General features: G+C 44.2%; 2 protein-coding genes across 2 annotated transcripts in view; both read right to left on the bottom strand.

The window, feature by feature from the left end:
- Positions 1-14,492, bottom strand: part of LOC148841458 (zinc finger E-box-binding homeobox 2) — a 54,439-nt gene extending 39,947 nt beyond the window's left edge. The window contains exon 1 of the mRNA XM_088924581.1: positions 14,435-14,492. Coding sequence (XP_088780707.1) covers positions 14,435-14,492 — 58 coding nt within the window. The remainder of the gene's footprint in view (positions 1-14,434) is intronic.
- Positions 14,493-24,557: 10,065 nt separating this feature from the next.
- Positions 24,558-27,878, bottom strand: part of gli1 (GLI family zinc finger 1) — a 59,692-nt gene continuing 56,371 nt past the window's right edge. The window contains exon 13 of the mRNA XM_088924568.1: positions 24,558-27,840. Coding sequence (XP_088780694.1) covers positions 25,247-27,840 — 2,594 coding nt within the window. The 3' untranslated portion in view covers positions 24,558-25,246. The remainder of the gene's footprint in view (positions 27,841-27,878) is intronic.

Raw genomic sequence — 27,878 nt, 5'->3', positions numbered from 1 at the left:
TAGCATATCCCATCCTCAGACATCTTCTTACTCATTCAGAAATAGTTCAAATGCAAAGTGTCTGTCTCTTTTTTTGACTGATGTTACTCTGCTCAGCAAGTTTTAGACGACCGCAGTGGCCCTCTGACACACTTCCACGTTTGTGTGTAGTTTGTTCCTTGTCGTGTCTTGCCACTGTGCTTCTCATTCCGAGCAGAGACGACTAAGGGCTGATCTTGAGGTAAAATGGTGAACCATTTTGTATTTGCCCATGTTGCCCTTAAGGAAGTTTGTAAAAATCACAGCCCACCATCTGAAGTTCTCCCTCTTTGAATCACAAGTTGGGAAAGCCTGTCCCCGATTGGTCCGCAACTTTTATCCAAATCCTAAGCATCTGGAGGTTTAGGACATCTACTCCTCACAGTTCAATCTCATGCCGGCGTTTGCACTTAAGTGTGACTGAAGATTTTAGTCTTGCTTGTCCAAAGTTACTGAGGGATCTCCAGTGAGAGAGTAAGGCATTGACGCTGCTTTGAAATTCTGAGAGCAAAAGAGACTTCTGAGGTTAAACTCAGTGAAGCACAGACATTGTGTTCAGGAACACTATGGTGATAAAAGCACCTCCAAAGGCTCATGCGCATCTCCTGCAAGCACTGCCTGAGCCTTTTGGAAGCACTCCTCCAAGTTGCATCTGAGGGGGGAAAGCATTAGTGCTAACATGCAGTACAGGGTTTTTGCACGTCGCTCCCCAAAAGAATGACACAGACTGCCTGCAGATATGCTGCAGTGCCTTCATCTGAACTGCTGCATATTGTAACGCTTACGGCCGACAGGTACTGTGTAAGAGCCGGCTTACCAGAGCAGGTGATGTCACCGCCCTTCCCAGTGATAGCAGGACTACAGCCCCTGGGCTGTGGAGAGATCTCTCTTTAGCTCACCGGGCTGGGTCCCCGCTGAGTGACGCGGGAGTCCCGGGTTCGAGCCCCCGACAGTGGGGGGCCGACCTAATGCGGCAAGGGCGCCCGCCTGAGCCCCCGTTGCGTTACAATATCTTTTCCTCGTTGTTGTTTTTGATCTGTAAGAAACCGTGGATGGTAAGCTCTTCAAGTGCAGGACTTGTGGGATTGTTCCTACAGGTGACCTGAACAACACACATGCGGTCCCCTACCCTGTCCCCTCAGAGGCACTATGCTATGTGCCTCATTGTACTAAGCATCTTTAGACAGTCTTGTTCGAGACAAGAGAGAAAAGAAACCGAAGTAATAATAGCTAAGCACAGTTTCAAAGGAAAGGAAGCCACGCCCCTGATAATGTGCCTTGTTCATTTGGTGGGTTGTAGTTTGCTGGTCCCAGAATCTCCCACCATCATTAACATTACTGTATAGTTTCTTTCGGACTCCCACAACCCTTTGTGTAAAGCAGTATTTTTCTATTCTCCATAATTAATTATTTTGATTTTTATATATATATATGTGTGTGTTCCAGTTGTCAGAGCTGTGACTTTGTATCCCTCAAGTTTTATATTATAAAGAAGCACTTCAGTATTACAAGATACCGATAAACAAAATAAGTACTTGAACAAAAGTCTCCAAAGGCTCGTCATCTAACAGTTATCAGTTAGCAGCATCAGTTAAAAGTAAACGTACTAAATTCTATTTTTTTCAACTATTACCAACCAGTTCAAGTTGAAATTTAGCAGAACAAATATAATGTATACTACAAATCTAAGCAAAATAGCAAAGATATTATTATTATTGTTGTTGTTTTTGTTGTCGTTGTTGTTGTTATTATTATTATTATTATTATTATTATTTCACCATTTTAAATATTAATTTGTCCAGCATTAGAACTCAAACTGTGCATACTGTTTGCTTCACAGCATTATATGTAATGGAGACAAATGGTACTGAATCAGCTTAATTGATTGGAAAATTGTAGTTTCAAGTCTACCATTTTGTTCTTGTCCTTCTTAGAGTGAACAAATTGGTAGAGTTTATGGTCTTAAACAGTTCAAGTCTTGTTTGTCTTGTTTGCCCTAAACCACTCAAAGGTTATTCTATAAAGCAGCCCAACATGTTTAAGTCATAAAGCCTCGTTAAGGGAAATGGTTAAGTGTTACATTTGACCCATTTGCTGAGCCAAGCCCAGGCCCTTTGAGGTTAAAGCTCAGTGCCAACTTGGTAATCTTTACTGATGGGCTCTGAAAGAGAGCTTTAAAGGAGCTGCAGCTTCTGTTCGAGTCTTCATTACTTCTAGAAACACGGTTTCCACCGAAGCTAGGATGCCTTAAGTAGTAACAGAATTTGTCGCTGGCAAGAGGTTTCTACTTGGGAATTATACCTGAGAAGCCGTCATTTTTGGGGGGCATGATACCTTTTAGACAAGCAGAAGCTGACCTGTATCTGACAGTCCAGCATTGTGGCAAGAACTTGCAATGGGTTTCTGTTTTAGGAATAAGGCTCTGGTGATACTGGTTAGAACAAGGAGCTTGCAGCAATGGAAAAAGCAGAGGTTAATTCCATGCCAAAAAGCAGATGTATGGGCTGTATATATGATTCACCTGGGTAGTAAAGTTGTTAGACTTTCTACCTTCTTTTCTTACTACCTACAGATGTTTTGAGGGATAAGATACATGAGAAAGTAACAATTTTACTTCTGCCAACCTCAGGTACCCTGTGTGTGGCTTTATCTGAGCCTGACTAATTAACACCTCGATTTGCATTTAATTTTAGTGCCTTGAATTTTGTCTGTAAATCGTAATTTATGCACTAAAAACAGCTGAAGCATGTAAAGGAAAAAGAACATTCTTGTTCACTGCTGTGCAGCAAGCATATCCAGCTGGGCAAACCTGGACAGGGGTACCACTTGTGGAATCCCATTCAGGGGTCGTCTAATGACTTAGATCAGGGGACCCCAGTCCTGGTCCTGTAAGGGTGTTGTGTTTGAACCACAAAAAAACAATGTGACCTGAAGATCTTGGAGAATTGGTCTAGTTAAACAGGTAATGAACCAATTTAAGTTGAGAGCCTAGCTGAAATGCAAACTTGTGGAGACACCAGTGCTTCAGGACCAGGACTGGGGACCTCTGACACAAAACAAGTCTTCAGATGGCTGTTCATGGCTGTTTGACTATTTTCCTGGGGACTTCTTGGTGTCATTTTGGGACTGTGGTAAATGCTAGATTAAGGGAATTTGTGATAAATCTGTAGAACAATGAATGAAAAAAGAATCCCTCTGTTCAAGTCACTCATCTGTAGTCCTTCACTACCCAGCACCGAAACTTGAAGGGGAAAACAAACGGTGCTCTGTCATAAAGGAAATGGTCCTTGTTTTTTAACTTACAGTACCAAATTGTTCATGAGTGGTGATTTATTTGCAACATAGGCTAAAAAAGATACCATACTCTTTATCTTTAGATACAGTATTCTCAAGTTAAAGAAGGTCAAGTAGGTAGCTGCGTCAGTATGCATAGGCTGCAAAGGAAGGGGTAAAGGTTTATTCCATACTGAAAAGAAAAGAGACACGTCTTGGCTATGGAGCCTTCTTAAGGTGTCACGCCGGAATGTTGTGTCTCTTTTCTTTTCAGCGTGGTATAAACTTTTACCTGTATCTTTGCAGTCTAAGCTAAATGTTTATATTAAGGAGGGTTTAAATGCTAATTTTATGAGCATTTGATTAGATGTAACTCTTTAAGGTATGTTTGATCTGCTGTTGCACACCACAATTGCTATAAAAGCATCAGTCAGGTAATTCAATTGATGGCAGCAAACACTGTTTTGATAAACTAGTAATCACTGTAATCATGAAAAAGTGTATAATAATACAGCCTGTAAAACAGGCTGTAATATCTGATTCCACCTTATTAAATTGGTAGTCCCCACTGACAGTGCATAGGCTGAATATAAAGGAGTTAAACAGGGAGTCTAATCTTCCATCTGAAAAGTGGTTTCTATTACTTTAGCAAAGTTTAAAATGTGTTTAGAATGATGTATGCTTAGAAATCCCTTTGGCATCTTTTTAAAGTCTGTTCCTTCTCATGAGCTGGCACTTGGACTTCTGAACCCAAGTCTGGCCTCAGTTCAGATAGTTTCCAGAAATTTCTTTAGATCATTGCCTGCTTTGGATTTATGAAAAGGGTTAAACTGTTTACTGTTCAGTGAATACATGTCCAATTCAATTCCCTAATTGTCGATCATGAAAAATCGAATTCCAGGTGGACCACTGAGGATCTGAGCTCCAAATCACAGGTCTTCAAATCTAAGAGCTGAGATCTGGAAAACTCATTAACTTGTTAAGTGGCTAAGGAAATAATTGGTCCACTTATGTCACCTGGACACCTTGACACTCTTAAGGAAGGGTTGCCTCTTAGTAATCCAGCACATTTCCTCATGTACCTAAACCAATGCACTTTCCTAATGCAAGGGGTCCAAATCGGTTTATGGTTTTCTGTGCTGTGCTGAATTCTGTTTCACTGGTTTTTAAATCTTGCCATTTATACTGCTCTTCACATAAACTATCTTCAAAGGGGAAAGTTGGATTGTTTATTTACATATTTCTAGCGATTCCCTGCTGATTTACACAAATTTCTTTTGAATCTCTGGAGCCACCAGTATTTTGATGCTTTAAGTATTATAGCACATGCATTGTCCAGCGCATAAACAGCGCAATGGCAAGCTCCAGCAACGTCTGTTTATAAGGGTGGATTTGCTGTTTTGTCTCTGTAATTGTGAAATCTCTAAACTTTTTTTGTTTCAGTGCTGCAGAAATGTTTGTCAGTTGATCATGTATTTCTGCATGTCCTGCTGAAGTGAAAAGGTTATGCATGGAGGTGCTATGTTTCAACCAATAGCACCTTTCATGCAATTATTTTTGGGCAGCCGTGAAAAAATTGTGTTGTTAGTGTGTTAGCGTGTTGGACTGAGGCTGCTGTAAAGCTCACTGGCCTTTTGAGGAACTAAAAGCCACATTGGAAAAATAGTTATAGCACATTCACATATAGAAATATGCTTATTTATGTACTGTATATACAGTACATGTGTTTAATTTCGTGTTTCTTACTGACGTTTTTATTTATCCATCCCTCTCAGTGGATTAACCATGTACAGTAGTTTCTTCATTAAAGAGAAAGGGTGTGAACTACATTAAGGTTGAACTATTTAAGCACTGTAACTGGAATAAATGTTTTAATTACAACAATAACGCACAGATGGAAAAAATACTGCCTTCATTTCAGGACTCGGCAAACTAAAATAAAAAATATTCTTACTAATTGCATCTTGTTTCTAATTCTAGTCACGGTTTCACAGATAATCTGTTCCCAAGCAGAGTTATTCACCAACAATCAAATGTTCTGTTGATCTTTACAAACTAAACAGTCGATGTGTCCTAATTTACAGGCTTCTATGCAGCTGCATAAATTGGTATTCACATATGACCTGTGCCTTACCATTTGTTAGAATGAGTATCCCAAAATGTTCTAGAAAAGATCTCAGTGCTCATCTGACAATGCTGATTTGACAGCGTTACATTTTCTTTGATTGACTAAGGCCCCTGGAAGCAGAGGACACCAACACTTTTGTCCAAAACGGTGAGAGATCTACTGCAAGTGAAACTTTGATGTTTAGTTGGTTTTTTTTCTTGCTTGGGTATCTCGCCCCGCTGTCTTGGCATCCCTTTAAAAATAGCATCTGAAAAGCCCTCTCAACAACTGAGAGGAAATGACAGGGGGAAGTGTGCAAGTGGTGCACCTGTTCGAGCCTGCTAAACTTTAGTAATGGGCTTCAGTCCTTTGTGTGACGTCCATGTACTTTCCCACTGCCCTCCCCACCTGCTTTCATCAGCTTTGCTTTTTTCTGGAGCCTTACGTGTGCCTGATAATGAGTTGTGAATGAGAACTTCTAAAAAAAAAAAACATTTTCAGTTTTATCATAATTAAGTAGGGAAACTACATGAAAGCACAAGCTTTTCTAGCTATGGGGGGACCATGTTAACATGTATTGTAAAAAAAGAACATGAGAAAGGTTACAAATCCCAAGAAGCATTTTACAGGTAGTTGGTAGTTAACTGAAATTGAAAATAACATTTTCAATGTCACGAGCCAATTAAACACCGGCCTTGTTTAATTAGCTTTAATTCACTTCAAACTTGTAAACTGCTGTACTATTACCCAGTTAAAAAAACACAGTTCAGCCTCCCACAGCCCGTCTACAGTAAAAAGGGATTCTGTTTAATAAGATGTGAAGCATTCTGTCATTCAGAGGAATGCAATCTCTCGGTCTCTCTCTGCCTCCTCCCTCTCTCAGGTACCGAGTGGTGAGCAGTTCCAGGTGGTACCTGTTGATCGCAGGTACAGGGTGAGGGAGGATGTCCTTGACTCCTGCCCTCCCCCACAGTGTGCTTCTGTGAGCTCCCTCCCATCACCTCTCGGAGAAACACGCACCTGTGCTGAGAGAGACGGGCTTGCACACCTTCACTCACTCATGCTAACGTGTGCTGCTCACCCTACTGGCGTATGTAATGTTTTAGGCTCACCGGCTCAAGTTCTTTTCCTTGTAGCCAGTACTGGTGGCATGGGGGGAAGGCCTCCCCAAGGCCCTCCCTCACGCGGAAAGGGCGAACTCTGAGTAGTCAGTCAAACCTATCCTGCATGTTGTTGGGAGGTGGGATATAAAATGGCAAATAACCCCACACAAGTATAGTGAGAGCATCTAAGCTCCACACGAATAGGCCTGCACACTGGAATCGAACCCAGGGTCCCATGGCTGTGTATAGTACTAACCCTCATTATCTCACACCTGAAGAAGGCTCCACGGCCGAAACGTTGTGTTTTATTTCTTCTTTTCTCAGCATGGAATAAACCTATTACTTGTTCCTTTGTAACCCTCACTATGACATTGTCATAATGGTTTTACTCTATTGATGAATATCTGGGTTGTTAAAGCGCTGTCTTGAAAGAGGTCTGCTAAATTCTCCGTGTTCTATCCTCCACCTAAAGGCTTTGACTGCATCTTTACAATGGGGAGTCCACTGGTATTCTTCAGGTATGTAATGTAATGGCAATGTAAGGTCATTCTCCTTTCTAAGTGAGTGTCCCTGCCACCTATTCTTTCTGAGTGATATTGTCTAAGGGTTCACGATCCATCATTTGATATATAATTGGAAGCTGGGGATATAAGCAGATAGACTCAATGCAGTGGAATCGGGATCAACAGTGAAACACATCCAGAGGACATAAGAGGAAACTATGGGCAAACTCTTAAAACTGAGAACTGGATGCACATTATCACATAGAGTGTTGTGTTCGTCTGGAAGAAACCACCCAGCTGTGTTGTTGAAGCTGATACCCTGGCTTCTTTCTAAAAATGGCTGGATCAATGAACCACTGAAAACCAAATCAGCTAGCTGTAGGCCCATGGACCTCCTCTTGTTTGTAAGCATCCTTATGTTCTTATGTCTTCATAGTGTCCACTCTGCAGAACAGTTACTGTGCTACAGAATACCACAAGCAAATATCCATAGTAGAGGAACTGACGAATGTGCATGCCAAAAACCCCAAGTAAAGTGCCTTAAGGACAGCCAGCAGTTTAATTCTCATAATGACTTATTTATCATCTCGGTAATTAAGGAGCTGATTATTCACAGTAGCATTATGCAGTTAAAAAGAAACAACCAATACCACCCCCCCAGCATTTCTAGTTGCTTTTGGTTACACTCCTTGTAGTATTTCAACATTACCTTTGTCCCGTATTTTACAACAACAGGTTGAATTTGAAACTGAAGTAGGTATGCTACCTTTATGTTCCCCCACTTTGCGTAAACAAGCACATACTGTACAGTACAAGGCCAGGGTGCCATTGTTGGTGAGATAGGTGATATGCTCCTTCTCTAGAAAACTTCTCAGGTTTTTGTATTTTTTTGCAAATAGAATGTACTTCTTTTTTTTATCTAAAACCAGAGACGGACCACAGGAAGAACATTTTTTTTGGCAGCATAGCTCTTTGCTAACCCCAAGGAGGTGTCATAAATTAAAATTCACACACACGTGTGCACGCTCAGTATTAGTAACATGGAAGATGGACAGTAAGTAGTAACAGGATTTTTAAGGTGAAGTCTTGTTATATTTTTTCTGCATTTGGGAATGCTTTCAGTGTCCATGGTTGCCACTCATGACAGAATGGATTTGAAGATTTAACCCTTTTCTGTAATCCTGCTGCCTGGGTCTTCAATATGTTGTGACATCTGAATTCAGTGTAGAACTTGTCAGAAGTCTTCTCTCAGTGGAGAAGACTGTTTTAGGGAGCAAATCATTAGTATAGTGTATGTAATAGAACCGGTCTGATTTTGGCAGGGTGAAGAAACTGAATTCCTTATTCAGAGAATGTGTAAATTCTTAAATGAGAGAAAGCACTAATTCGTAACAAACAGCTGTCTGTGGAAAAGCACAAATCGCTTAGGGAAAATGCACATTTCTCTGCTAGGCTCTGTTGCTGTACCCTAACCCAGTTCTTTTCAAATGAAGTCCAAGGCTGTGAGGTATAGGCTTCTCTGAAGAGAAAACAACAACTTGGTGTGCTGTTTTCAGTGCACATACTTGTTTGTTTGCTGAGAACACAGTTTATCACACTTTGTAGTCCGATCCTGGTCAGATCATCCCATCACCTGGGTGACCTCCTCAGCAGATGGGGTGACACCATGGCTACTTTCAGGAAATAGCTAGATGAGATCCTCAGTAGTTGCTAGCAGCCACATGGACTCACTGGATCGAATGACCTCCTCTCTTTTTTTAATCTTTCTCCATATAACAACCCACTATTCCATTTGTACCTCTCCTACAGTATATACATGTACAGTAGCATACATACTGTAGCTCCAACCAAAGGATCAAGTATGTGGCTTACAGCCGCAGGGAATTGAACCAAAGAGCTGTTTGAATCACGACTGGGAATACTGTAAACAGTCCACTGTGGAGCCACTGTACTGCTGAGGACTACAGATAACACTACAGACATAAACATCAGTCAGACTGAACAATAAAGCCATAAACACTGACCTACTCTTTGCAGCTATTTGCCACTGAGAGCGAAGTGTCTGTAGATCACAAGGCTTAGGACTGCACGACAGCGCCAGGGCCAAGACCGACTTCCCAGAGTTTACAGCACAAGTATGAGATCTGCCAAAATTTAAATTGTATTTAACTAGCATTAAAGTTGTAAACTCAGTATGATGTTTTACAACTCAGATCATTTCTGAAAAATGAACAGTTTTCTACTATGTATATAACTCCTATTGATAGTCCCATCAAAGAACTATGATCGATAATGGTAGACATACCTAATCTAGCATGGCTAGTCAATGGAAATGTAGTAAATAATACCAGTTTCACTCCGGAGTGATGTGATCATTGATCATTAATCACTTCATTTGCCCATCTCAATGTTATGTATACATGTTCACTTCACTTTTTTCGTTTAAATGTTTACAGCTATTAAAAGCTAGGAGACTCCACTAACAACTAGTAAAGGGTAACTACTGTATAGAATCCTTAGAGAAATACCAGGTTGCAGTTCATCTAAACGCAAATTATAATGTAGCCTGTCCATAAATACCTTGGGCTTTCCCCCAGGTGAAGATATTAGAATTACTTGGGACTGATATGGTTAGGGAGCCTAGACAATGATCCTTCAGAGACCAGATGCTGCAAAAAGGTCAGGACAGGGTCACCAGCATCCTTCTTCCTGTAGGGCCCTACAGAGAGCTACAGGATCAGTTGATTAGGTCCATCAACTACACATTTCTTCCTTGAGCGCTAAAAGGACACGTTAGAAATGGACACTGCAGATTTTAAGTTGCAAGTGACAACAGGAAGAAAAAAGCTCCACTTTCCTGTCCCACTGAAGAGTGACAGCCCCCCTGTGGGGCCCGTTATTGGCTTTCGGCGTCAGCACTGTCACCACCAGCCCCCCTTTCTCAGAACTCCCCCCCCCCCCCCACTGAGCCTGACGCCTGGGCTTCAAATGAACAGAGGGATCATCGTAAAACAGGGTGCCACAGCTTGCACTGCCCTGCGACAAACGCACAGTGCCAGAGCCTGCCAGACATCTGCTCACCAGCTGCCGGCAGAGACTGGGGTTTGGAAATCAATGAAGAGAGAGAAAAAAAAGATGAAATAAGCGCATAAAAGAAGAAATAAAAAATAAAAAAAGAGAAAAACAGGGCTGGGGTTTCAAATAAGGAAATACTTTTTTTATTTGAGCAAACTGCTGTTTATCAGTTTCACGTTACATGGAGAATGAAAAAGATTTGTGTGTGTTTATCATTTGTGTGGTTAATTCAGTGACGAAATTTCATTTTTTACATTTTTTTAAAAAATAAGGTCAGAAATTACTCATTTACTTCCTGTTAATGTGAATTACTACCCAGAATCATCTCCTTGCCCTGCTGGGGGTTTACTGTATTATACTTCTGTTTTTTGGTTTTATTTTTTCTCCTGACAGAATGGTCCTGACCGGCTATTGCCCTGAAGGTCAGTTCTGTGTAAAAATGACTGTGGCTGCGGGAAGATGGGAAATTTGAACAATTTTGCAATAACCACAGTACCTCCGTCTGATCACAGGTTTGCAAAACTGCTTCCCAGCACTGCAGCACGATCGTCTTTAGAAATAAGGATTTCGGGCCGTCTTTGTCATGGCACCTACAGTAAGCCTGCTTCTATAGTTTAGAGGAACGGTCTTTGGCCTGTGCTTTGTAGGTTTTTTATATTAAGCTAAATATTTGATCCTTTCCCTCAAAAAGTGGCTGCCCTCTCACCAACCCCGCATCCCATTTTATACTATACCAGCATGTATTCGACCACATTAATGTTACATGTGTGAAGCTGGGGTTGAGTGCTTTGACTCTGGCTTTCAGAATTGTAATTTTCCTTGAAGGTGTATTTTTTATCTTTTATTTTATTACAGTTTGTGCCACGTTCATTATGCTTTATCTGTTTGTACCTCGCACATGAGACGTTTTCCTCAGTCCAACACACTGCCTCTAAACTCTGTAATCTGCTCAGTGTGTTTTTTAAATAGTACAAATTGTCTAATTAAAGTAACTCCGTGTGATTAGCAGTACAGTAACCCAAATATTTATCCAGATGCTTCAATCAGTGTTTTCTTAATTGCAGGAAAATATGTTGTACACACTTATTCCAAAAAGCCCGTACTGAAATTTTGAAATTTACAACTGTTTTCACTTTGCTTGTGTTCAAGACGGCACCCATCTGTATTGCATGTGCTTGAGTGAAGGAAAAGGAATCAAAAAATAAAACTTGGGAGTTTATTGATAAAGCTTTGTGGTCTCGGCATAGCTTGTTGGTTCCCTAATCATTTAATCTTTAAGCGTCTGCTGAATAAATTGAAGCTTTTTACTCCAGACTATTAATTAACCGTAGTTGATTTTCCAGGAAAAAAACAACCCATAAAAATGTGTTGATTTCACATTGCTTTTCCTAGTCTTGCTGGACCTCTTATCAGGGAGTCATCTTCACACTATTAGTGTTACTTTCAGACAATGAAGAGCATGTTTCATTCTGCAACAGAAATTCTTTAAAAACATCACCCTGCTGGTTCGTAGTTTGGGGATTGAGTGAATGTAATCTTTACATGCATGTTATGAACTGACCCTGGCCTCTTGCAGATAGAAGAGTGGGCCTTTTAAATCCACAGGAGACTGAACTATCCTCCTCACCTCTTGGGAAAGGGTGAGAAGGCCGTGGAGAGTCCGTGGCAAGTCAGCTAGTGTTTACAACCGCTCGGAAATCACTCTGTTCATGCTGGCTGGGCCACCTCGTTGATATGCAGTTGAGTTCAGCCATTCGGCGGCAGAAAACCTCTCAAAATAGGCCGAAAGACGAGACCGAAGACTGGCCTGCACCCAGTGCTGGCTCTTACTTCTGTTTCCCTGTCTTGATGTTATCACATTCACCATGCTTTGTTGACCTTTCTCTGTGTTCTGCTGTGCTGGGACTGATTCGATGTGTTTGCCTTGAGCTTCAGCGAAATAAAAAGAAATCTACAGCTTGAATTTCTACTGTAATCCCCCCCCCCCCTCCCGTAACACTTACATCACTCTGCTGAAGAAAAATTGCAAGAGACGCAGGACAGAGCCAGAAAACTGGGGCATCGGCGTGTGCCACGCGGGTATTTTTGAGTTGTTTTATCAATCAAGGTTGTGTTGATGTTTGAAAATCAGTTCCTGCTATAGACGCAGATGAGGATTTTACTTAGTACAAATTAAAACAACTCTTACAACTCCCAATGCTGTGTGATCTGTTTAGTATCTTATGGATTGTGCTGCTCCTCTAGCCAGGTGGTGGGGATATCCACTCCCAGTACTTGGGACTTTCCATCCTTCGAAGAATTCCTACTCGGTTGCATCCGTGTTTCTGCTGGTGTCCAGATTCTCTCCTGTCGCACTGGGATCACAAAGGTTGTTGCTTCACAGAACATGGTTTTCTATTTAAGAATAAGTGTGTGTGGGAGTGGAATTTCTGCACTTTAATAATAGAGGTTGGTGGATGTCGTTTTTTTTTTCTTTTGTCTGGCTAACTTACTTTATTGTCCCCGAGGGGGAAACTTGCTTTGCAGGCAGGTAAAGAAAGTCTGTCTGGTTTGTAGTCATCTGCTTTTAGAAGAACCTTATTCACAAGGGGTTTGTCATGAGCCAGAACTTCACTATTTTATAACGATTTAGTTACCTTAAAGTTCACCCAGCCTTCTGGACCACTATACTTGCTACCTTTTGTATTTAACAGGCGCACGTACTGTAGGTGAGAAGCAGCCAGCCTGTGAACCTGTGACTGAAACTAATCGGTCTGTAGAGAGTCGGAGGAGTTTTTAGTCTGTTTTCGAGAAGCGACCGTTAGACGCTTTATTTGAATGAATGCACTATCAAAATGAGATCACTTGCTTTTCCATATCTTGTCTTCGGAAAGCGTAACATACTTGTTTCTTGGCCTCTGTGTGCTTTATAAAATAGTATTCGCTGTTAACGTCCGAGAGCTGTTTTTACAGAACCGAGTGACACCCGACAACATGTAGTTATCTCGACGTTTTCGATACCACAGAAGTTATTTCATTTTAGCTTTTGCGTACAACGAAGTCTCCGAACCTTTACTGTGATTTTTATTAAGCCATTATTTCAGATTCGAATTCAGTTTTGTGTCAACCTCTCGAATTCACACACCTCGAATATTTCATCTACAGATGTGATTTATTTTGGACTCGACGTTAAATGCGTTTTTCTTACATTCAATTGATTAGTTTTCAAGGCCGTTCCTTCAGCTATAGCAGCGCCGTGCGCGCTTGTGTTAGAAACGTGTTTCTAAAAACATCGTCAAACCACTCCGAATTTTGTAAATTACGAATGAAGAGAGTACCGCCGCACAGCTGTGAGCTAAATGACTTTTGCTGCTATAGTGAACAGCAGAGATTTGTCGGTTGTATTTCACTGGTGACTTCGGTTATTGGCAAAAGAAAATCTCTACTCATTTCTGGAGATACCGCGCCAATGAGTGGGATACGACACGCACGTAAAGACAGAGTTTTTTGTCACTCGGGTGCTGTCTGTAGTTTATTTGGGAAATCTATATTGGAAGTTTGGGGAGGCGTGTTGAAAAGAAAACAACGTAGTCTGGTATCTGTCGTTTTTCATTGTTATTATTTTGTGGGCCGCTGTGATTCTTGATAAACTTTCGATTCTGCTAACGGGGCGAATGTGGGGTTCGGTAACGCGCTTTGTTCACGTACAGAGCATCATGCGGGCAGTAGGGTGGCCACATTACAATAGCCTCTGCCCGACACATCCGTCTGCACTGCCTGCACAGCGCGTTTCCGTCTGTATAAATACCGCGTCGCTCATTCATAACCCCGCAGTACAGTAACCCGTCTAAACTCCAGCTGTTCCGACGTCAGTCAAAACTGTGAATACACATGCTGGTTTATGGTCTCTTCCTACGACCGTTACAGAGAAGTTAAGAACGTCCTAGAACAGAAAGCGAGCACTACCGTCCGCTTACCGACTTGTGCAGTGTAAAGTCCGGTGCTCATAAGTAAACTCCCTGTAACGTTGTTTCTGAGATCGCATACAGTACTTGCGATGCGGGTCCTTGGGTTCAGTAAGCAGAGAGGAGGCACATGGGCGAGCGGCAGCCGACTTCACCCCGGCCGGCAGATAGTACGGCTACATGGTTTTTTAATGAACCCAAATAAAAGACGACAGCGAGTCACGATGGAAAAGAAAGTCTAAAGTATAGTAATGAAACAACCGACTTGAAACATTCCTCCACAAGAGACGGGTCCGAAAAGCCTGTATAGAAGCGAAACCGTTATTTCCCAGATCCTTGTGCCCTGACAGTCGACAGCGAGCAATTCCGTTCTCTTTTCGGCTGCTACGATGTTAAACAGCGGTGCCCTACCTTGGTTCCTCCTGGGGTTCGCCTGCTTTCTGCGCTTGCCCCTGCTTTCCTCCGCCATCCCGCGTGTGTTAGCTGGCCGGGCTCAAGACAGTTCAGCTGGTGAGAGAGGAGAAACGCTGTAGCGCTCCTCATCTCAGCCCTTCAGGGATTTTTTTTTCTTCTGAGCCATGCTGCGACCCCAGATCGGCGCAGAGCGCTCATTAGAAGGTGATGTCATTGGTAGGGGCTGGTCTTGTCCGTAAACTCGCAGGATAAGATTGTATTCGTGTGATGCAGAGCGCTTCGTGTGTTACACGCGGGGTGACAGCTCAGAGATGGAGCTTTTTTTTTTAATAATCAGAAGGAAAGAAAAAAACTTTGCCGGGTAATTCTCTCTCTCTCTCACTATTTCTCTTCCTCTTTGCTGTTCTCGGCACTGCCACCGCTAATGCGGGGTTTCGCGCTGGGTAGGCTAAAGAAGTTGAAGAGCTGCTAAGTGAGAAGTCGACTTTATTAATGACCCAGCTGGACGGAACCCAAAACAGAGAAGGGAAGGTGTTTAGATGATCGGAGAAGGGGCTGTTTTAGAATCGATGCCTGTTGGTTTTTAAGGGACGTCCGTGCGCCTGAACATATGAAAAAGCTACAGGCGGGCTACTACTGTACTTTTACAGGGCTCGTGTCTTTCTGACCCCTCGTCACTTTGTCTTTCGGTTTATCAGTCGCCCCCAGCTGCATCAGTCGAGATTGTCGGAGCGGAGCCTCCCTTGTCTCGCCCGGCTCCTGGGCTGCTGACCCGATAAGGCGCGGGGTCAGCTCGGCGCCCAGCCCAGCCCGACCAGCGCCCCCGGCCCTCACCCGTCCGCAGCCGGCTGGGACAGCCCTGCTGCAGGCCACGGCTTCCTCGACACCGCTCGCCTCCACAGTCAGTCAGTCACTCAGTCAGATGCGCGCCTGCATACCGAACACCCCCTCGCCCCTGACATATTCCAAATGACTTTTTCTTCTCTCTGCCTTCTGCTTCTTGCTCCGAGCTGGTAAATATCCAGCGCCCCCAGTCAGCCCATTGTGAAATGACCGTCCGGATATGTAGCGCCACTCACGGCGCGAATTTCGACCTGTGCCCCATTTCTTCCAGCGATCGCATTAAGAGGTGGAATGTCCGTCCTTTGTGTTGAGGTCTTAATGTTTTCCCCCTGTATTTAAACGCCTCTGTGGGTCTTTCAAAGACATCTTCACCGATTCACCTACTGCTGTTCCCAGAGTTATTTCCCCCTCTGTGTCGTTAACTGAAGTCACGCCAGAGATCTTCTGAGAGTAATGGTTATAAATCGGCAACAGTGGAATCATTAATTAACGACTTGCTTTATCGATAATGGAATTAAAATCACACTTTGCTTGGTCATCACAGCAGTATGATAACCATTCATATGGTCACTCATGCTAACGAGGTCGTTTACTGCCATCATTTAATAAGGAAAATACCCTAACTTTATTTCTTAACCATCGAGAGGGGGGGAAAAAATAAGATTGGAGGGCAGAGACTGTCTCTTCAGGGGCTCCGCGTTAACCCTTTGTCTCGAGCTCCCTGAACACTTGAGCACACTTGGCTCGTGCACCGCAGAGCAGTCCGTCTCTCTTGGCCCGTCTTCAGAAACATTTCACACCGCCTTAAATTTACCTCCTGCTTGTTTTGAAAAAGAAAATTCAAACTTAATGGTATGAAAATAAATGGACAGCAACTTGTCTTTTAGTAGCTCTACAGTTTTCATGAAGAATTTACACTTACAAACGTTTTTTTTTTCTGTTTAACGCCTGCGTGTGTTTTGCCTAAACGCTTAAACCAACTATGAACAGAGACGCCCGAATACGGAGGAAGCTTTTCTAAACGAAATCAATGAAGAACCGTAGTGCTGTTTATCACTTCTTCAGGGGTTGCTGTTGTGTGGTAAGAAAGTGTCGGGTGTTCGCCAATGCGCGGAGTTTTCCCCTTTAGTCTACGCAGAGCCCAGCGAGACTGAGGAGTTTCTGAGAAAATTTCAGGTTGTAGTGAGGCATCAGGCACGATTCCTCTACTTCGCTTTTCAAGAACTCGGGAAGTGTTACTCAGTGTTTTAGGGGAAAAACAGTTACAAACAGTTATCCTATACTGTGCTAATTGATACCATGAACACGTGAACCTACAGTACAGGAACGGCTTTTTTTATGAGCGGCAGAAGCCAGCTATCGCTTGCGGTGCCAGGAGAGACGGTCTTTTTTAAATTAAAATATGCGATGTACACACACAAGCAACGAGTCAGGTTTAACAAATGGCAACAAACCAACTATGTCAGAAAGTCTAAGTCAGAAAATCGCATACACAAATGACGAAAAAAATCGAGCTTGTCTTTCCTAATCGTTGGTCATTACATTATCTGTACTGAGAGTCATAAAACCTCAACAAAATCTGCGGGTTACCATATACTTTAGAACTCTGTGACCCTTTTAATGGCTCAAAATCTGGGACTCCAGGTACCCCGGTTCTAAACCGAGAAAAGTTACAAGACAAGAACAGTAAATGCCATCCTGTGAGAGAGCCACTGGCAGAAGTGCTGTACCTACAGTGTGCCGCCCCTGCTACTATGAAAACGTCTTGTGCCGAATTCTTCGCGATAAGGAACAGACACAATAAGGACAGCAGCCCCTTTAAACACGGAGATTGGTTTTGTCGCCTTGAGTTAAAGGAAAAGCAGACGTCTGTCAGGGGCTGTGCTGATTTCTCTGGAGCACTGAGAGTGCCTGCATGTGTATTGTACATACAGCTCTTGACACAGGTACTGGAGACCTTCACCTGAAGCTGGCTGATTCACTTAACCATCTCGTCTGCCCCCTGCCATGGTGAATGAGTGTTTCAGTTCACAGGCACCTATAAATTGTACCCACAGCCTTGTCTGAATGTGAGCCGACAGCACCTTGAAAGCCTGTGTTGGTTTCTCTCCTTTCTGATAGTTTCTCTTCACATGGCTGAGGTGTCGGGCCGCTGGGGAGTGCTGTACTGTCTCCGAGTTCACACTTCAGCCAGTGGGGTGCACGGCTCTCTTCAGAGCCATGAACTTTTTTTTTCCCCAATTTCAGAGACAAAAAGCGGCCCAACGTGTTTTCTAACTTTTATTATCAATAACTACCAGGACGTTTCTAAGTTCTGTGATCGTTTTGGCTCCGCTCAGTAAACAAGTGCTGTCACGAAACGGAGAGCGACAGGCCTGCAGTCTCCCTGCCAGGGAGTCTCCTTGTCATCGACTGAGTCTGTGCTGGGTTACAGCGGCCCGAGGGAGTTCAGTTCCGAGCAGTGAGTTAACAGGGCTGCACTAGGGTCAGTGCCTTCTACAAAAACCAATGGGCAGTCCTTTTTCTCCTCGTGCGATGAAAAGACCCCCAGGTGCGGAGATGAGGGGGTGGAGGAGGTGGAGTGGGGGGGGGGGTCACTATCCTTTTGTCCGGTGAAATAAAATGCACCCCAGCTGGCCAGTTCAGCAGAGGTGTCTATTGAGCCCTGCTGCAGGAACCCCTGTGCTATTGATAGCCTGTAGAGCTGTCCGCAGAGAGCAGGGCGCAGGGGTCCTTCCACTGCCTGAACAGGAAATAAAAAGAGGATTCCGCATCTCAACAGAGGCCGGAGTGGGGGGGATACCCCTTCCCACTGAGCCATTGTGCATCATCTGTTAGAGGTTCAAAGCTGAGAGCGTGGAAGGGAAAGAGGGAGGGGGATGGGGTGCTTAATAACATATTAAGCAGAGTTAATTATATGCTCACCACCAACAAAAGCAAAGCTTTCACTGCATGGCTAAAAAAAGGAGAAAGAGAAATTATTCTGCTGTCTTTGCAATTTCTTACTTTACAACTTTACTTACTTTCTTACTATTATATTTACTATTGTAATTCACAGCAGTGTTCCATTTTTATACTGATGCTGTGTTAGTATTTTGATTCTTCCTTTAATCTGTGAAATCTGAGACCTTTGGTCTTCTCTCTCTTCATATATGTGTGTGTGTGTGTGAGAGAGAGAGCTCATTATTCCTTATGATTGGGTCATTTTTGGACAGGAAGACGGGAAGACTCTCAGTGGAAGTGACACATTAAGAGGTTAGGTGGTGCCCTGCCTTATTTCACAGGCATTGTGAGACTCAGACCTCAGCCCTCCTGAGAGCTATGAGTGCTGTCTGTTTGATTGGTGCTCGCCACTACCACTATAAATTGCACCAGTTATTAAAAACCTCATTCTGGGCATGTGAAACAGGCCCTGGTGAAATGAGTCAACCGTGCCACCCTGCCAACACACAACTCTACTAGTGCCACAGAACAGTAAGGCACAGCGCCATTGTCTGAATGAATGCAGCCCTTGGCTGCCAGAAACTAAATGACTAGGTCTCCACCGGAGCTGTAATATTCCCAATGCTGTTGCCATACAAAAGCCTCTGAGTCCATCATGTTATTAACGGGAATTTTATTTAACGCCTTTTGAAAAACAAAAGGAAGAAAAACTGCTTCGACTTTCCTTTGTCTCAGTTCTTGGGTAGCAGTGTTTGAATTTCTGTAGCCAGGATCTTAATCAAATCTTACTGGCTGAGGCTTTGTTACCATTTGGCCAATAGAGACATGGTGCATGGTAGTTTAATTAAGGTAATTTCCCTTGCAGAGCAAATTCCATCTTGTTACGAATACATCCGATCTGACTCTGTTGCCTGTCTTCTGGTTTAAGTGACACTTGTGTTTGGCTGACCATGATCTATTAATCATCTTATTATTTAACCTGCTCTTGAGTGTATTATTGGAAATGTGTCTGAAAAAACAGTTTCTATCATGGCTTCGAGGTTCTGAATTCACACTAGTATGAATCACACAGCCTGTGGCTGGCAAACCAGGGGAAAACTGGAGGCTTCTGTGAGTGTTAATGGACTAACACAACTGTGTATGAACTGCGCTCCAATGCTGGCCATCCACAGCAGGGGCTGAGAGCTCTATGCCGTCTTGATGATAGAAAATTTCATGGGACAGACTAACTTTGTTTTTACACCTTTCACAACGTTGTGATTCAAAACACATGAGTTCTCAAACGAGAGAAAGAGTGTGAGAGAGAGAGAGAGCAAAAAAAGGTTTGGAATGTTTCTTAATTCCCAAATGAGGTCAGCAGGGTAGTGTCTCTGGTGATTTAGCAGTGATGCAGGAAGAGGAGGTGGTGGGGGGAGGAGATGGAGGGGGTGGGAAGGTTTGTGGGGAAAGCAGGCCTGTGGTCAGTGAATCAGCTTGACTGTCTTTGTGTTCCACCCACTGTACAACAGTTGCTGCCATTCCACCTTTCACCATGACCTCCTTTTAGCCCAGGGGAGCATCAGAGGCTTCCCAGCAGCCCCGGCGAGCTGAGATGGCTTGGGATGGGCCTGGCCATGTGACGATGTGACAATGCCAGTATCGGGACAGCGCAGGACCTGGCATCTCCGGGCCAGCCTCTCAGCTCACAGGTTCACAACATAGGCAGGGGTTAATGCAAAAAGAAGAACGCACAGGAGGTGTTCTTTTCCATAGCGCTTTAAAAGACGTTTCAAACACTCAGACCCCTAACGAGTAAAAACGAGCAGTGAGCAGCACCCTTTTGCAATTTATACTGGTGTGTTCCTTCAGATTGGATTCTGGGCTTGAAGCAAAGTTCTGGTTGGAAAAAAAAAAGCTGATGGAAAGTACGACCACATCCAGGATTGCAGCCCAAATTGATTATATGTTTCCTTCAAAGTTCCAACGTCTCGTGAAATAATATTGCTGCCTGTTCAATCTAAATCGGTAAGAATGACCTACATTATCTCATCCTTTATATTATAAAAAATTGCTAAAAAGAAAACTCGATGATGTCTATCTCAATATTTCAGTCTTTCTCAGCAGACTGAGTTGCTTTTCCTTGAATACAGTTAATCTGGAATTCATTTTTTAACCAACACCCACAAAAGGGCTCCCTCTAGTGGTTCATTTTCACTATGTCAATTCTGTTTGGGATTAACGCGCAAAATTTTGTTACGAAGCTTTCAGCTCTCTGTACCTCCATCTAGCGGTCATTGCGCGTATCACAGTCCAATACTCCAGCACGAATGTCCTTTCAGGTTATCACATCACATTCGGTAATCGCCTATCACATTCAGCGTCTCGGTGGCCTATACGGAGAAGCACTGGGTGCAAGGTGGGAGACACCCTGGATGGACTGCCAAGCCCTCAGAAAGAACGATGCATACATTCACACCAGGGCCAGACTCCCAGAAGTCAATTAAGCTACCAGTATGTCTTTGGACTCTGGAAGAGCACCCAGAGTAAACCTATGTGAATACAGGGAGAAGCTTCCTATGAATTGACAGCAATGCTAATCACTGTGCCACCAGGCTGGCCCCTTTAAGGTTACATTAAACCGAAATACTATTTTTGTAAGCATTTGTTTAGACAAATCACCCTCCAGAAGAGGAGTTTTCTTTTTTCTTTCACTAGATTAAGATTTGTCACTTGTGTCAATCACACACGCAGCCCGTTTGGGATCGGCGATGGTGTCTTGATGGTGGGGGCTAGCAGTGCCCACCCCTGTACCCAGCGCACCTTCTCACTGACATCACCATGACCCACCCATCCCACCCTGCCCTTGGCCATGCCGAGCGCCCCGGCCCGGGGCTGCACTCCCCCCCCCCCCCCCCCCGCTGTCAGGGCGAGAGCCGCTCGGAGCACACGCTGATCCTTCCCATCCAGCAAGACCCCAGGATGCTCCGAATCTCCCGCCATTAAGATCGCTGACATGAAGGGTGACGTGCGCGCTCTTGTGCTTTCTGGAGAGCCGTGCGGCTCGAAGAGCAAAGGACTCCAGTGAAGAACGCATGTTGTTTGACTTATTTTGGGAACATAGCGCCGCGCCAGCCGCCTCCAGTGGATTCACAGGGTGAAGGCTAAGTGGGGTTTTGGCTGCATATTTCAAAGGAATTAAAAGGATGAACACGGACCTGGCAAGGAATCCTCAGCTTATAATTAAGACTGAATTATTCTTTGGTATAAAGATGGGTTTCTGTCTTTCCATTCTCTCGGCCAGAACTAATGACAGCCTCTGTCTCCCTCTTTTTTATTGTCTGCAGTACAACAACAAGACTTTCATATCATGTGAGCCTGGTTGTTTATGCTGCTCTGTGCGGCTCTAAGATGTGGCCCCCTCTGCGGTTTTCATTTTTTGATTCAAGGCCCCCCCCCCTGCCACCACCCACTCACCCACCAACCAACCAGCCAACACCAGGACTTAATAATCAACTGCTGCACCCCCCCTCCTCTGCTGCCAACACTCACACAGTGGCACACACAGTCTAATGCTCCTGGGCAGCAGTCAAGCTGTTTCCCATTGAGTTACTTCACAGATGGGGAGCTGCAGGCTCCATTTTAATCACACCCTACATGACTGGCAACAGCTTTCCTTCACGTACCAATTCAAAACATTCCCCCAAATCAGAGAACCCGGCTCTAGCACTATTAACCCTTCACTTGACATGATAAGCTACATCTCTTTGGAATATATCTCTGAGTGAATGTAATTTATAACGCAAGTTCAGAAGTTCAATCAGCCTTAATGTGTAATCAACCCTGACACCATTTCCCCTCTTAGACGTTATACACACTAGAGACGATCCCTTCTCTCCCTCACATCCCTCCTCCACCTGTGCTGCTGCCCCTTGGTCACCCCTCGCTCTGCATGGGGGTCCCAGTCTCCTCGTCCTGGGGCCAGGAGGTCAGCCCTCAGCCCACAGCCAAGCGGGTTAGGACAAATCATAGAAACTTAAAACTCTCAATAAACCTTTTAATATGCCTGATTCTTGGCTGTGGTCATTCCTAGTGAAATGTGTTTTGGTGTTCAACAAAGTGCCAAACTGTGAGAGACGGTTTTGAAATTGCTCTGTCCTGCAGTCATTGTATTCCACTCTCACCTCGCGTGTCTTGTCTTCCATCTCCAACATTGTTTTCCAGGACCATTTAATCAAACACGGCATCTCCTAGAGCTTTCTAAAACACAGACATTTCTCTTAATTGCTTAATTGCCAAATCGAATGTACTACATACACAAAGCATTTAATCATTGCATGGTTTGTTCAACACATGTTGAACATCTATTTATTTAAAAACCAATAAAATATAATACATATGTATAAAAACATTTTTTAAAAAAGTTCACAAAAATATATCACTTGAGTACCTGTATGGGTGCAATAAATGCCGATATTATTAAATTCTTTTGCCAGCAAAGGGTTTTGTGAAAACTGAAAGATTACAAGCTATAAAAATGCTAATATTGCAAAATTACAAGATATTGAAAAAGTGACCTTCTACTACATGAAAGCCATTACATTCTATGTTACATCTTTACCCCCAAAACATCAGGCAGTTAGGGTTGGATTTTTTAAAAAGAAATCTACATACTTTTCATGCATTTTTTAATTTGCTTTTAATGCTGATCAAAGTCATCTTTGGTTCCCCAAATACAGAATTTAGCATTGCTAAAAAACATCAAGGGTTAGCAAAGGGAAAGAAGACAACCTAGTTTACTTTAAAATGAACTGTAACCTGCATAGGTTAAAATAATAGCGTGGCCACTATATATACACACTGTATGTAAGACATGGTACACTATGTTTGCTGTGCGGGAACTGTAACCCACTTAAAGGTATAGACGAAGCTGTTTTCAGCAATGGCTACATGACTTTCAAACCTGAATGATTCATTTTTGTAGCCTGTTCTGTTACTGTAATTCAAATATCAATTATGAGACGGAGTTAACTAATCTGGCGTGTTTCGATCACTTTAGCAACATCGGTCCAAACTCAAGAAAAGCTGGTTCTAAAGATGCAGCTGGTCCTTTTAGACCTACTCTTAAATACTTTACTGCAATGCCACACATAGGACAGCGCACTAAGTATGGTGCCTATTCGTTATGTATTTTTTGGTCTACAATGTATATAACTATACATAGTTTCATTGTTAAAATTTTGATCCCCTGTGACTGTTCAGTGGCACGGTGCTAGGAGAAGGTGGAAAGCAAGCCATCTTGTTACTGATCATATCAAACTGAGAGAAAAGAATTAGAAGATGACTGTGAGAAAGAGTCAAGGACTCCATTCTGAACTGGAATGAAAGTTGGATTCTGAGTACAATAGCAATGCACCTAAAATTAGAGTCAGATATGTGTAATTTACACTTGAGGTACTCATAAGTAGCTTTTCAGCAAAGTCCCCCTTTTGCTTTTTTATTACATATTTAACATAACAATACATTTTGAGAATACTGCTCAGGTTTTGTTTTAGTGTTCTGTAGCTTTTCTAAGTTGGCAGGCGGTGCTGTATTTGGGGTGTGCTACAGAAGGGTGTGTTCATAGTATGTATAAAGTCCTCCATTAGGAATGTGATTCCCTGCATTGAATGTGTTGTGAAGTTAGAGTTTTAAAAGAAATTAAAAAACATTTGCTATGAAGTCACTGAAAGCAAAGAAAGCTTGGCAATTGTAATATGTCAGGATAAAAAGCACACCAAGCCAAAGTGAGTTCCTGTTAAGCCTTCCCATTGTCTGGGCTTAAAAGTAAAACCCATTCCAGCTTACGGTAACTGTGCACATATAAAACATGGGCAATACATGATTACGTAAAACCATGAAAATCAGACGGAAATGATGGTGAGGGGATCACAATGATCGTTGCGTGCACAGAGCACACTCCAGGCCAGTGCTGTGTATCCATACAAACCAGGCGTACATTCTGCAGGGGCACTGCAATCAAGCTACGTGTCGGTCGCCTTGGGTTTTGGGCCATTCCTTCTCCTTTGGAGAAGTCCGTGTTTAATTCAAAATCCAAATGCTTGTACTTGTCAAAGGCATATCATAAAGTTTCAGATAGGTAGCCAAATTGGCGGGCAGCATATGTCAATTCTGTGACAAACTTGACCTTTAGATTCGCAATCACATCTTCTCTTTTGTACCCGAAGTTACCTGACTTTCTATCGCCCATACCTGTCTATCATATCGCCACAGAAGTACTGCAGTGCCCAAGGAAGGCGAAGGCACTTACTGTAACGTCTAATGGCACTGAACCATTCAGTCAGACACGCAGTCCAAATTTTTTGTTTTGTTTTTTTGCTTTCAAATTTCTAAACTGCATTTTCAAAACTAACAAATAGCCTCTCTGTCTGTACCTTTAAAGTGTCATGCTCATTGTGCTGAATTGAACAAGAGCTGAAGAGGGAAGCGGTCTGGATCAAAGGAGCTTATAAATAAGGGCCTGACTATAGATTTAATTCTGAATACTCCATTTGAACATGGGCATGTCTCTGTGTGTCGACCTGTATTCAGGAATTTTAGTTGCAATTTGTAAAGTCTGTTAAGGCTTTGCTGGGAACCCCTTTAATGCAGCAGTCTACTGTAAGCAGTGTAAGGCACTGCAGGCAGGCTGCAGGAGAAGGCACATGAGGCACTGTTTGGAAAATTCCAGCACTTCCTCAAATCTTTTAGGTATTTTTAAATACACATTAGTTGTACTCATCATTTTCTGCAATGGTAAGATCTTCATATAAGCAGTATGCATGTGTTATTTTAATTCAATGAAATGTAAACACCACCTGTCACTGTCTCCCTCTAAGTTTGGACCCTAAGATAAAAAATGTAAAAATCTCCTTGAAGCCACATTGAAGGTAATGTGAGGCTGTCCAACAGGCACCTTTGGTTTGGCTAGTAGTTCATAAGATAGTCTCTGTGGCTTAAGTCGTTGTGTGCGTGTAAGTTTTTAAGGCTTTACACAGCCTGCCATTTCTATGACAGTGTGTTGAGATACTTGTTCTCTCCAGCGAGAGATGTCAGGATGGAAGTCATGTCCCCCACAGCCATGTTGGACAGGCCAGACTGCAGGGTGAGGGAGTTTCGTGGCGTAGTAAGGCGTGAAGACGTCTGAGACGAGCCCTGCACAGGGTGCGGACTAAAGGAGCCGGGCAGCATTGAAGAGGAGGATTCCTGGTCATCGATGATTGCAGCAAAGTCTATCTGCGCATTCTCTAGGTCCAGATTGTCCAGAGTGTTCGACATTTGGACAGATTCAGAATACGCCAAAGAGGCTGACTTGTTCTGGTCCAATTGGCCCATGTGCTGTTGGTTCATGCAGATCCCTTGCTGTGACTCTTGCCTGTCAAGCTGCTTGCCCACATCTGGATGCATCTGGATCTGCCCAGAGTAAAACATGGCAGGAGTACTGTTATTAACGCTACTGCTAGAAGGAGGGCCAGGATTTATTTCTGGATGAGGTTGGACTGGTGGTAAGCGGATATTCCTCCTGGGGCTGGAGGTAGCCTCATGCCCTGGGCTGAGTTGAGGTGGGCTACCCAAGTACCCCTGCTGGTGGGTTAGGCTGTTTTGTCGACTCATTGGTTTGCGCCCTTGTGGCGGCCTGGGCACCACATCCTGCCCATAGCACTGGCTGTTTGGGCTTAGGAGGTCTTTGGAGTGCCCTGAGCTTCCTCCCCCATTGTGTGATGAGGGACTCAGAAGATTTTGGTTTTGGTAGCCCATGTAAGCACTCCCGTTATATGGATGTTGCTGCTGGGGGCTATGCTGCATCATCTGCACAGGACCACCCAGCTCCATGTTATCTGCCATAGGTGCCTGAGGAGGAGGGAGGGGCATGCCAATTTCACCCCTGTCTTGCTGCTGCTCCCACATAAGCGCCTGCTGGGACTGCACATAATTCCGTACCATCATCTCCTTCACATGCATCATGGGAGTCTGAGACCGCCTCCCATCACGCAAGGGAGATCCACCCACCATCCCTGCATTGTTGAAGGAGCCTCGCTGCTGATTGTCCATCTGCCCCTGGAACTCACAACTTGGGGCTCCAGATCTCATCATCATCTGGCCTGGTTGCCGGTAGTTGTGTGGGGAGGGCATGTGCTGCTGCTGCTTCATGTTCCGGCAGGGGTTGGAAGATTGGTGAGAGTGGTGGAACTGCTCCTCAGGTTTTATGGCCTGCTGATGCGGTAGCTTCTGATTGTTGTTATTGAACATGGCCTGCTGGTTGCGGTTGTTATCTGGACCAACAAGATTGGGGTGGCTCCGTGTCGGCTGTTGCACCACAGTACCTTGTTCTGGATACTGCCTGCTGCCTGACGCCATGCTTGACTGCATCCCATGTTGGTTGGGGTGCTGGTCCATGCTGGCTGAGTTGGGTTCACACCACTGTGTGGACATGCTCTCATTTTCATTAGTTTGTCCAAGGTTTTGGAACTGAAGACTGGAAGGGCTCAGCTGGCAGGTGGTCATCCCATACCCTGTCTGCTGTATCATAGTGCCAGCCATTCCTCCCTGATGCATGGCCTCCACTTGCCCAACCTGTACACTGCCCATTTCTCTGTGCTGATTGTGAAACAGCCCTTGACCTTGCATGTCTACCGCTTGGTAGCCTTGCTCACTGCAGTTCAGGTTCTCGTGACCAGGAGACAGCTGGTTTGAACCCTGGTGGTAATCGAGGTACCCCATGCTGTCAGTTGGATTCATCATCATGTTGGGATTCCTTGGTTGGTTACTGGAAGAGGAAGGTTCAATAGATGCCATTGCTTCCAGCATGACGTTCTCACTGATCCTGGGTGGTCGAGGGGAATACATATGCCTGGCGAAGCTGGCTTCTGACCCTCCAAAATGCTGGAGGGTGGTAGTGGTGGCGTTTCGTCGTCCCATCATGGGCATGTTGACATTGTTCAGGCTGTTGAAGCGCTGGACTTTGGGCACAGACTGCTGATCGGTGCCAGACCTTACTGGGTCGCTGGCCCTTCTCATCCCGTTGCCAGGTGCCTGGTGTGGATGGATGATGCCTGTGCCATAGCTGCCGTAATCGTTGCTGCTGTTCCTACGGTTGATTCCCTGCTGTAGGAATGGTGGCACAGGCTGGCCGTGGTATTCACTCATGATGCCCATCCTAGAGTTGGTCCCATGGGGCTCCATATTGGGCAGAGGCGTGGGTGGGGGCCCACCCGTGGCCGCAGCATATTTGGCCTTGAGGCTGTACTGCTGTGCTGGGGTAAGGTTGGGGAGGCCTGGCAAACCACCACCTCCTCCCCTGCACACGGCCGCTTTACGACTGGTCTCGGGAGAGAGGGGGTCTTCTGTGTCCTTGCCCGTTAAGTTTTGTGGGTACCCTCCCATCTGTGATACTTCACTGGAGCGGCGGCTGGAGAGGTAGGGTGAGACCAAGGAGGAGCGCCGGCTGACAGTGTAGGCGGAGCTGACGCTGCTAGTGCCACTGCTGCGACGCTCATTCAGCTGCCCGGAAGCTCCTACGTCATTACTGGACAGCTCCATCACTCTCCGGTTTGACAACATTGGTGACGGGCCACACATGGACAGCATCTCTCCTGTGTTACCTGAAAAACAAAGTATAAAGAAAAGATGACAGGGAAAC

This window comes from Atractosteus spatula, chromosome 1 (genome assembly GCF_055471065.1).
Source record: "Atractosteus spatula isolate fAtrSpa1 chromosome 1, fAtrSpa1.hap1, whole genome shotgun sequence".
In the NCBI taxonomy this organism is placed as follows: Eukaryota; Metazoa; Chordata; class Actinopteri; order Semionotiformes; family Lepisosteidae; genus Atractosteus; species Atractosteus spatula.
This window is presented reverse-complemented; position numbering and strand designations above follow the sequence as displayed.